The sequence below is a fragment of the Sorex fumeus genome, unplaced genomic scaffold, assembly GCF_029834395.1.
Source record: "Sorex fumeus unplaced genomic scaffold, SorFum_2.1 ptg000073l, whole genome shotgun sequence".
NCBI lineage: Eukaryota > Metazoa > Chordata > Mammalia > Eulipotyphla > Soricidae > Sorex > Sorex fumeus.
This window is the reverse complement of record NW_026606130.1, coordinates 5,939,286-5,950,787: the sequence shown is the minus strand read 5'-3', so window position 1 is coordinate 5,950,787 and position 11,502 is coordinate 5,939,286. Positions and strand designations below refer to the sequence as shown.

Sequence of the window (11,502 nt, the reverse complement as noted above, 5' to 3'; positions counted from 1 at the left end):
AGACTCATTGTATTGTGGACCTCACAGTCTGTCCTCACCCTCACCCATGCCCCAGACCTCTCTGCTGACCTTCCCTCTTCAGGGCCTCCACGGGGCCTGAGGCGCACTCACACCTTGATGCAGCTGATGGGAAAACAAGTCTTTATTGAAAAAGGAGCCTCACATTAAAATTTAGGCAGGAAAAATAATACAGAGTTATGACACATGCCTTGCTTCTGGCTGACCCCCCTGATCATATCCCCAGAATCACATGGTTCCTCATCTCCAAAATCACATCTCTCCTCATCTCCGGGTGTGGCCCTGAAGGCTCTGGATAAACCCTTACAACCCCCACCATACCCACTGGGGCACCACAAGGTTGGAGCAACACACCAACCCTGGGCCTTCACATTGACCACTGCCCCCATTGGCTAAGATCTTTGGAAGGGGTCCCCAGGGCATCCTAAACATCACTTGGGAAGACCCCATTCCCAAAACAACTCAAGAACAAAAAAACAAAGCTGCAGTTACTTTATACTAATATTACTGTAGTAACATTGTCACTTAGGTCAGCGATGTCTATCCCTCCGATAAAAGTCTGCTCTGGTTTTGAACAGTGGACCCCTTCTTGAGGCCCCGTCTTCATCTGGCCGTCCTGGTTTTGACTAGAAAAGCAAAAGGAGAGTGTGTAGAATAAATGTGCCCCTACACAGAAGCTTTCAACTCTCTGGGATCAAAAGCAGGGCACAGAGCTCTGAGGCAGTTCCTGGGCAGGGAGTCTGAGATTTGTAAAAGTCCATCCCCCACCTGCCTCCCCAGTTGTCAATTGACTAGTGCTAGGGAACATCTGGACACATTGGGGAAGACTTACTGGACGTTTCAAGGAGGATCCCATAGGTGCGACCTTTTTGGCCTCTTGGACTTTAAGCATCCTCACTCGGCTTCTCTCCAGGATTTCACATTGTGCGCGCAAGGAGTCTAGAAAGCAGACACACCCACCTCTGAACACTAAAACAACCTTGCCTACACATCCTGTCCTCCCATTGGTTCAGAGATCAGCGAGAGTAATCAGGTCAACCTTGGAGTGATCTAAAAGGGACTTAAACTTTGCTTTTTTCACATGGGAATTGGGACACAAGACTCCAAAGGCTGAAGAGGGAAGATGAAAATAATCGGGAGGTGTAGTGAGATAACTGAGAGGAGGGGTGGACAGGAGGTTAGTGACAAACACAGTTTGAGGGAAACTTCTTTCTTAAAGTGGACCTAGATCCCCATCTGCTTTTTCTAAGAGCCTGCAATTCCACCTGCAGAATCACATCAGTTGCACTTTAGGCACTCCATTGTCTAGCTGTGTATCATACATTCCATATTTTCACTTCCCCCATGCTCCTTACCTATCAGCTCGGGTTCTGGGTTCTTCAGAATAGGCACAAAAGCTCTGTAGGAATAAGCAAGTCTGGTCCCTGCGAACACAATAATAGTGTTCACTCTCCAGTCTCTGCCACCCAGTCTCCACCCTTCCAAAGCCCAAGATTTCAGGACCCTTATGTGCAACACTGTCTTGTGCTATTGTACCTTGTTTCTTGTATTGGACCTTCCCTAGAGTCAGGTCAGGAACATGGCATGAGTGGATCTAACCTGTTATCCTAGAAGCAGCAGGTTGCTGGGCTTTTGATTTTGGGGTTTTTTTGGGGGGCTTTTTGGGTCACACCCAGCTCAGGGGTTACTCTTGGCTTTGCACTCAGGAATTACTCCTGGTGGTGCTCGGGTGGCCATATGGGATGCTGGGGATTGAACCCAAGTCAGTCAAATGCTTGCAAGGCAAACACTCTACCCATTGTGCTATCGCTCAGCCCCAAGCAGTAGTTTTTCTTTCTTTTTTATTTTTGGCTTTTGGATGACACCCAGAAGTATTCAAAGCTTACTCCTGGCTCTGTGCTCAGGGGCCACTTGTGACAGGTCTTGGGAACCATATATCGTGCCAGAGATTGAACCCAGGTAATCCATGTGCAAGGCAAGTACCTTACTACTTGATACTATTATCTATTTGGTTCTAAAACAGTAGTCTATTTTTGTTTTGGTTTGGTTTCAGGTTTTTGGGCCACACCCAGCGGTGCTTGGGTTTGATTCTGCAATCAGGGAACACTTCTAGCAGTGCTTGGGGTACCTGGGATAGTACCCAGGTCAGATGCATGCAAGGCAAACACCCTACCCACTGTACTATCTCTCTAGCCCTCTTTCCCCGCCCCCCACCCCCCGCCCTGTTAGTCATGTTAGACTAACTAAAGATGGTCAGTTTGAATCAAGTTGAGGATATTCTATTTGGGCCTTAGGGACTGGACCACATTGTACGTTTGCCAGGGACTATCCCGGCTTCATTCTTAGGAATCACTCCTCATGGTGTCAGGGGACCTTATGTGGTTCCAGGTTTTGAACCAGGCATCCAGCATATGCTCAGCCTGATGAACTCTCACTGGCCCAAGGATGCCCTATTTAAGAGCAAATGCCATGATCATTCTTGAGGCACTCTTTATCTTTGGGAATGCCCCACACATCTACCTGGTGCTCCACGCTCAATTTTACAAACAAGGTAGGTGTTTCGAGATGTTAGGAATTTGTTGGCGTATTCTCCTGGGGTCTTCATCAGAAAAAACAACTTCATGGTTCCAGTTTCTTCACACAAATCAATGATGTCTAGAGGGAGATGGCAGTTGTGGAAACAAGTAAAGATAGCAGAGGCAAAAGGGCCAGTAAGCCTATCCAGAGTGGGTTGAAGGAAACTATCAAGATTAAAGAAGCATTCTTCTTTCCAGAACGATAGTTTGGGAGCCAGAGAGATAGTGTAAAGGGTAGAGCTCATCTTGTGTATAAGGGAGACCCAGGTTTGATCTCTATTACTATATGATACATGGATAATGATCCACCAAACACCACTAAGTGTAACCCAACCTCCAAGAAAGGGGAAGATGTAGGAAGTAGAAATGAATCTCTAGCCCCTGGACATTAGTCCCCTCCCCAAACTCCTCACCTGTTTTGGTTAACCCCACTTTTCTCCTGGTGTACAGCAGTAACTGGAGGATAGTGCAATTGATATTGACCAGAAACTGTTCATTATCTAAGAAGAGATGAGATGGGTCATGGGACCCTTCTCTCAATATGGGATCCCTGTGATCTTTGCTACCCTCAAACCTCTGCAACCCTCCACAGACTCCATCTCTGTTTTACCCCTTACCTGCATGTCTGATATAGATGAACATGGTCTGGAGAGCCCACTCCTCAGAAAAAAGCTTGATCAATCATAAATAAAAAGGGTACTCTAGAGACCCAGGGGTAGAGAAAAAATGACTCCATTTGATTAGAGGGTTAGAGAGACAGGTGGAATCCATAGGTCTATATGACTTAGAAAGAACAGACAAGAGACCACTAACCTTGTGACTAAGCAGTATCCTAAGGAGTTGGGTCTGATTGATGCTGAGGGTTTATGATGTCAGAAGTGACACGTACGGCAGAAAGTGAGATAATAGAAGAGAATAACTTAGGCATAGTCTGTAAAATATTTGTTGAGATTGGAGGCAACAAGGGAATTTAACTCTAAATGGGACCCTGAAAAGAGTGCAGGCCACCTAAAGAAAAGTTTTTGGAACTATCCTCTTTCCTAGTTAATTGATAGTAAGTGCTGTGGCTTCCATAGCCTGAGCCTGCTACTCCTGTTCCCTGCTCTCTGTATCATACCTCCCATATTTTCGCATCCCATATTTCCCACCCACCCCCCAAAACAGACATTTTTGATCCTTGTCAACAGAAGCTTTATTTCTCATTCTGAAACAACAGAAAGGTAAGAAGGGTAGATGGAAAGAGGCAGGGTGGCCTGCTGTGAAAGAGGAAGGCTAGTTTGGGGGAATGGGAAGCATGTACAGGGCAAAGGTGAGAATAATGAATGAGGGGGAACAATTCAAAATTAGCAGCGGTGGTAAGGGGGATTGTGGTGTTGCAGGGCTGGCATTGGAGTCAATCTGGTTGGAAGTTAGAACAATTTAAGATGACAAGACACGATTCTGTCCACTTCAGAACTCAGGTTTCAGGTTTCAGGGTGTAACATGGGGGGGCCCAGTAGGGACCGTGCTGGATGCAAGGGGAGCTTCCAGGCACCTCCACCAGGGCCCCTCCTTTTGGGGGAATCTCACTGACGTGGCAGAGCCGTTCGCTGTAGTCTGGCTGCAGACTCTCTGCCAATCCCTTAGACACACCGCTCCAGGCCTAAAGACAGACACCTTCAGGTCAGAGGTCAATCAGGTCAGGAAGCAAAAGATCCAGGCTGTGTGCCTGAGGAGCTTCCCCCAACATCTGTAACCAGTGTGAATACAGAAGGGGCACACAGACCACTGGCCCCAACCCCTACCCCATGCCACTGATTTCATCTGCCTCAACCAATCTATAATCAGTCGTCTGCCACTCTCTGCCCAGTCACTCAGCCCCAAATTGGTGGCCACATCCTGACAGTTTAGTATAGGCTCCCCCGCCCCTCCCTTCTACTCCACCCCTACTTTGTCTTGCTCGTAGGCAGTCAGCAATGAACAGACTATGGTCTGCTTATGACAATGTTCTCACCGAAAAATTCCCATGGTATTCAGTAACCAGATCCTCCAGGTTCTTGAGAGTAGGAATTCGGGGCATGGCCCTGAGGGAGAGGAAAAGGGAGCAAGAACACATGGACTAAGCTCTTTTGTTACCCTTCTGTCAGGTCTCTCAGACTGAATGAAGAGATCCTGTGTGCCCACAGCTTCCTTCCATCACCAGACCCACTTGTGGGGGATACCACATTTTCTTACTCTTCCACCCTTTACGCCTAGAGACCCTTAATAATTCCCCCAGCTATTTCCAGCTAACTACGACTTCCCATGTTTATCTGGGTTGCCCAAATCTCACCTTTTCAGACAGCAATATATGCAGATGAGGCCAATAATCAAAGCCATGGAGCCAAGAGGGATAATCACAGTCTCCCACATAAACAATGAAAAGTTATCGACTGAAAAGAGGAAAGAAAAATAGACCAAATTTTGTCACGTCCCCACTGTAGCACTGTAGTAATGTCCTCCCCTTGTTCATCGATTTGCTGGAGCAAGCACCAGTAACGTCTCTATTGTGAGACTTGTTGTTACTGTTTTTGGCATATCGAATATGTGATATGCCATATTCACCATGGGGAGCTTGCCAGGCTCTGCTGTGCGGGCGGGACACTCTCAGTAGTTTGCCAGGCTCTCTGAGAGGGATGGAGGAATCAAACCTGGGTCGGTCGTGTGCAAGGCAAACGCCCTACCTGCTGCACTATCTCTCCAGCCCCATGTCCCCACTACTGCCAACATTTACAGACTCTCCACTTGGTGCTAAACACTAACTGAATATTTAATCCACCCAACTGTGTGTGTAGTGGGGAAAAATTATCATCTCCATTTTACAGATGAGGAAAAAGGAATAAAAGATGGTAGTAAAATGTTCAAGGTCAAAGAGATAATAAGTAACAAAAGCAGTTTTCTACCCCAGGTATGTCTGTTTTGAAAGTCATCTTCAGGGCTGGGCACATAGCTCAATGGTAATCACTTACCTTGTGTGTGTAAGGCACTGGTTTCGGTTCCTGGCCCTGCAAAAAAGAAAAAAAATTGATCTTTTTCCCTTAACTTACACATTCCTAGGGCCCCAGTGTGGCTTTACAACAAAGTACCTGCCACTCATGTATCAGGCCTTAGGTCCAATCCCAAACAAAGCAATGCACCATAACAAAAACAAAAATGAATGTCATCTTGCCCACACTGGTGTTTGGGAATGCTGTAGGGAAATCTGAACTGTTCTGTCTTCCCTATGAACAGGCCTTACAAAATCTTGCTTCCTGGAGGACAGGGTCTAACAGAAAGGGGAGGCATGTGCTACCAAGTTTGGGGGCCTAGGGGTGGGAGATATAGCAAATGGTACTGATACTAGAAAGGTTGTAGTGCTGGGCTTCTACACAGAGGCCACATACTAGACCCATCTTACACTTTAAATTATTGTTTCCCCACTGGATTGGATGGCTCCATTCACTCCAAAGTTGAGAGCTTCCGCAGAGAGGATTATAGCGGCTCTGAACACGGAATGTGTAGAGTTTCTGACCATCCACACTAGGCAGAGAGAGGCTATTTCTTTGGTCCACGGATTGTTCCTTGGAGACAAAAGGGGTAAAGGATAGGGAAGTGTATATAAAATTAGGGTGAATGAGAACTACTACTCCACCTCCATGCTATCTTCCAAGGTCCTCCATCCTTTCTTTTCATCTAATTAATTTTTATTATAGTGAAGGTGGGCTGGAGCGATAGTACAGCGTGTAGGGAGTTTGCCTTGCATGCAGCCAACATGGCCGACCCGAGTTCGATTCCTCCACCCCTCTTGGAGAGCCCGGCAAGGTACTGAGAGTATCTTGCCCGCATGGCAAAGCCTGGCAAGCTCCCCATGATGTATTCGATATGCTAAACACAGTAACAACAAAGTCTCACGATGGAAATGTTATTGGGCCCACTCAAGCAAATCGATGAACAACGGGAGGACAGTGACAGTGATAGTGAAGGTAATGCATTTACAATGATGCTGACATTGATGTCCTTGGTGTACACATTTCTCCCTCCTCTCTTAACATACTGCTCTCTTCCTGGACTAAAATCTTATGCCTTCACCCCAGATACCCAGAAAGGCATCCTTTTGTTTATACTTGCCTGCCTGGTGCTGGAAAATATGGGAAAGGAAGTCTTAACAAAGACTCACTGGGGATGGTAGGGACAGGACTTGGAGGAGGATGGAGGGTGGAGAGGATGGGCAAAGAACAGGAACTTGGGATCAGGCTGTTCTATTTGACAGACTGAATCCTTTCCCCTCTCTTGTTTGGCCTTAGCTGCTAAATTCATATCCTGAGTCACTTACAGTCCAGCTGTGGTCCAGATTACTTCGGTACTGTACTTTGTGCTCCAAACAGTGCTCCGGCAAGCTGCTCTTCCAGGTCAATTCTAGCTGGAATTCACTTAGGTTGCGAAGTGTTAGATTCACTGGAGCCCAGGGTATCACTAGATAAATGTGTACATGTTTATATGTGCATGGTTATTCCCTGGCCTAGAACAGTCTTCATGATCTTGAAGATAGTGTCTCTTTTGTTGTTGTTTTGTTTGGGGGCCATACTCAGAGATGCTCAGCGGAAACTCTTGGCTCTGCACTCAAGAATTACTCCTGGCAGTGCCCGAGGAACCATTTGGGATGCCAGAAATTGAACCCAGGCTGGCTATGTGCAAGGCAAGCACCCACCGACCATACTATCTCTTTAGCCACTAAAGGTGGTACCTCTTATCCCCTCACTTTTCCTCAGCCCTACCTCTCACTTCTTTTCTTCTCAATTACCCTTCTATTGATAGTTTTATTTTTAGTGGTTCTGGGGATCAAATACATGGTTTCCATATGTTAGGCACGTATTCTACCACTAGACCACATCCCCAGTCCCCCAAGTACACTTTTATATAGTTTTTTTGGAGGCAGGCACACTCAGTGGTACTCAGAATTTACTGCTGGCTCAGTGCTCAGGGATTAGTCCTGGCAATGCCGGGGAGCCATATGCAATGTTGGGGATCAAACCAAGATCAGCTGCAGACAAGGCGAGCATCGCATCTTTGTGTTATCTCTCAACCCTCTCAAGTACTCCTATATTAAAGAACACAGCTCCAGGGGCTGGGAAGATAGTTCAATGTGCTGATTGCAGGCTTTGTTTGCTGGAGGCTTGAGTTTGATCCTTGGCATCGGATGGTCCCTTGAGTAATGCCCAGAACCCTGACTCCAGCACTGCCAGCTACAGCCCCCAAATGAAAAAAAAAATAAACAAAAAACAACATCCCATCCGTATACTCAAGCGCCCTACAGTATCTCTGCTTTCAGGCCTCTTTCCATGTTACCCAGATTCTGCAGTTTCAACTTCTTTGTGGCCTGCCTCCTCGGTTCTGAGGCATCCTGGAGCTGCACAACAAATGTGGAGTAGAAGTAGGTTTGTATCTCATTTTGGGGAAACCAACAGCCCGAAGTGATCTCTCCAGAGAACAGATAATGACCACATTCCTGGAGTTTATTAAACCTGGGGAAAAGGTAAAAGGAAGAGCGACAGTGAAGTAAATTGGTGGTCTACAGTATTAAAGAACTGTCACCCTGGGTCTGAACTGTCCACCGATTTAGCCCACAAGAAAATAGTTGCAAAACCAGGGATGCTGGCTACCCTCTTTCTTGGTCCCCACACAGCCTATCAAATCCAGTCCCCTCCCTCTTCCCGCTTCCCTTCTCATACCCATAGTGCAGAGTCAGGTTGGTAGGCTGGGTGTCAGAGCTGCTGTTCCATGTGCAATTCATGTACTCACGATTGAACACAAAACACTGAACCTCCGGGAGGGGTAGGGTGGAGACACTGAGGGTGCCAGGGTGTGGTGGAGCCGTCAGGAAGTAATCTGACTTATGGAGAAAATGAGGTGGGGGAGGGGAAAATAGACCTGATGGTCAGAAGAAGGAACTGAACCACATGAAGCCAGAAACCCTCTCCCACACTCCCCAGAATCCTCTAAAATCCTGCCCATATAATTGTAAAAACCCGTGGCAGGTTCCACATTTCTGTACGTGGCCCCGTCCCACAGCCTCCCTTCTCACCAACCCTTCCAGTCCCAGGTTTCCCACCAGCTATGATGTCTTCATTCCCAATGGATGGGATGTCCTTGGCAGTCAGCCCCACTCCCAGCAGAGGCAGGTGCAGGAATAAGAGAGAGATGAGTGGCAGTGATGACTTCAACATGGCGCTTGCTCTTAGTCCTCTTGCTGTTGTGTGAGGAACCTTTACCCTTCAACCCTCTACTCTTCCCCACCCACACATTTCCTTTTGTCATAGCTTCCGGTGGAAAGAACCTTAGAAAACCAGGGCTCTACAGAGGTGTGGTAAATGTATGCTGTGACACAGGCTAAGTCCTCCGGGTGACTGGGTATTAAATCTAATCTGTAGGTAGAATGCCACCACTGGGATAAGCTGTGAAGTAGACACTAATACAATATCGATACAGACTCAAGACTCCTTAGACCACCCAGATCTGGGGAAGGATCCATTCTCCATCACCACTATACCCAAGCGTGTGCTCATATAAATAATTTTTATATTATGTAGCAGAGGGTCTGATGACCCCCCTACTTATGCTATGTTCATTCCTATGGTGATTCAGGCTCAATCACCCCCAAATATCTGTCACAGCTCTATTGTCTTGGGTGGATGGAAATACAGGTTTTATTTTATGTTTACACCCTATATGCTCAGGGCTACTCCTGGCTCTGGACTCAGGTATCACACCTGGTGGGGGCTCAAAGGAACATACACAGTGTAAGGAATAGAACCTGGGTTAGCTGCATGCAAGTCAAGCACCTTACCCATCGTACTATCTCTCTGGTACAGGAAAATACAGTCTTGGCTCCTGTGGGTACATAGATAGCGACTTTCCTCCAATCGAATCAAATGAGAATACTTTTCTTAGCTACTGTCTGAGTTGGGTCCCTGTTGAGACTGGTTGGCGAGGTCTGACTTTGGATTCTGGAAATAGAGAAACAACAATACTAGCTTCAAACTACTCATCATCCCCCAAATGTGTTTCTTTTATTGTGTTCCCTATCTCAGTTAATGGTATCACAACTCTCTCAGTCACCCAGTCTTAAGATCTCAAGGTTATCATCCTATTCCTCCTTCTCTTGCCCTGAGAGATCAATCAGCTCTCCTTCTGCAGTGTTTCTTCAAGCATTCACCTCTCCATGACCATAGCCTTTTGTTGTCCCATTGTTCATCTATTTGCTCGAGCGGGCACCAGTAACGTCTCCATTGTGAGACTTCTTGTTACTGTTTTTGGCATATCGAATACAACACCGGGAACTTTCTGGGCTCTGCCATATGGGTGGGATACTCTTGGTAGCTTGCCGGGCTCTCCGAGAGAGATGGAGGAATCGAACCAGGGTCAGGCGTGTGCAAGACAAATGCCCTACCCGCTGTGCTACAGCTCCAGTCCACTGCTACTTTACTTACTTTTATTATTTATTGTTATTATGCAGAATCCATCTAAAAGATAAAACCATATGTAAAGATTATTGGTGCCAGGGACCAGAGAAGAGAGAATACAAGGGGAAAGGCACATGTAGTAGACCAGGTTAGCATCCTTGGGGTGCAACCCTGGAGGTTCCCCAAGCTGGCAGAGGAGACCTGGATAATTCCAGGCACAGCAGGGACCCAGTGCCACCACATCCTCCAGCCTCACCAGCCAGTTGGCCAAGCACCATCAGACCCCAGGGCACTCTGAGAACCACTTGAAAGCACCCCCTACCCCACGAATTTTGACTCTATAGAGTCAATAAATTATCCCAGTCTCATCTCTGTTATCTAATAGCTGCCCCATTATTATGGGGCAATTAACCCTCCACTCTTTAAGAAAATGTTTTTATATGTTTTATTTTCATTTATTTTTTTTAACCATCCACTATAGAAGATCAGCTTCCTCATCTATAAAAGAGACACAATTAAAGAAAAACAGAGACACAATAACTTGAGTTTTTATACCTACTCCTGTTTGAGGATTAAAGTAGCTAATTAAAGCACTTAGTAGGTACCTCTTCCTCTGGAACAATGATTCTTAATTTGGAATCCCCAGAAATTTAGGAGATATGCATTATGGTACATTTTATTTCTTTTATGATTTGGGGCCACAGCGACTGTGCTCAGGGGTTACTCCTGGCTCTGTCCTTAGGAATTACTCCTGGCGGTGTTCAGGGGACCATATGGGATGCCGGATCAAAATTGGGTCGGCGGGCGTGCAAGGCAAACGTCCTGCTGGCTATCATTATCTCTCTGGCCCCGCTTGGAGCATTTTTCTGGGAAAGCCTCCGGGACACAGAAGGTCTCCTTTCCGTCCTGGAAGACGGAAGCACTGGCATAGCTTCTATCAGCATTTTAAAAGGGTTGTGAAATAAAAAGGGTTAAAATCCTCAGGGGTGCACCCCAAAGGCGGGGGTGGGGGGGGTGGGGGTGGGGGGGGGTGGGAGTGGGGGTGGGGGTGGGGGTGGGGGTGGGGGTGGGTGGGTGTTAGAACCTGCATTACAGTGGGCGGTTAACTGGCTCTTTCTTAAGCACTCAGTTTGTGAATTTCACGACTGTCTTTAAGAACGAACCCATTTTTCAGATGCCGAAACTAACACTCCCGTGCCCTGATTCTAGGCCCAGACTTGATCGAGGCGCTGAGAACCCAGCTCCAGTCGAAGGCCAGCCCAGAAGCCGGTTCATGCTTTCCGGGCCCGTTTGCCTCCCCTCCCCGCCGTACAGGTCGAGCGCCGTTCCACAGCTCCCCGGCCTTGTGAAATCAATCTTGGCGGCCCGGGCTGAAGAGCTCCTGGGCCACGGAGCTCCGCCCCTCGCCGGTCCCGGCCCCGCCCCCGTTGCGGTTGGTATTGTCCGACGGT

At 47.3% G+C, this 11,502-nt stretch overlaps 2 protein-coding genes across 2 annotated transcripts; both read right to left on the bottom strand.

Annotated features, from left to right (window-relative positions):
* Positions 1-548: 548 nt before the first annotated feature.
* CUNHXorf65 (chromosome unknown CXorf65 homolog) lies at positions 549-3,236 on the bottom strand. The gene is made up of 6 exons (XM_056130088.1): positions 3,212-3,236; positions 3,008-3,094; positions 2,539-2,673; positions 1,374-1,442; positions 851-957; positions 549-644 (listed from the first exon to the last, which is right to left on the bottom strand). The coding sequence occupies exons 1-6, from the start codon at positions 3,234-3,236 to the stop codon at positions 549-551; spliced, it is 519 nt and encodes a 172-aa protein (XP_055986063.1).
* Positions 3,237-3,803: 567 nt separating this feature from the next.
* Positions 3,804-8,822, bottom strand: IL2RG (interleukin 2 receptor subunit gamma). Its single transcript, XM_056130086.1, has 9 exons — positions 8,701-8,822; positions 8,321-8,477; positions 7,938-8,113; positions 6,925-7,064; positions 6,010-6,172; positions 5,582-5,617; positions 4,906-5,005; positions 4,588-4,657; positions 3,804-4,236 (listed from the first exon to the last, which is right to left on the bottom strand). Exons 1-9 carry the CDS (start codon positions 8,813-8,815, stop codon positions 4,051-4,053), a joined length of 1,143 nt encoding a protein of 380 aa, XP_055986061.1. The 5' UTR covers positions 8,816-8,822; the 3' UTR covers positions 3,804-4,050.
* Between the last annotated feature and the right edge of the window lie 2,680 nt (positions 8,823-11,502).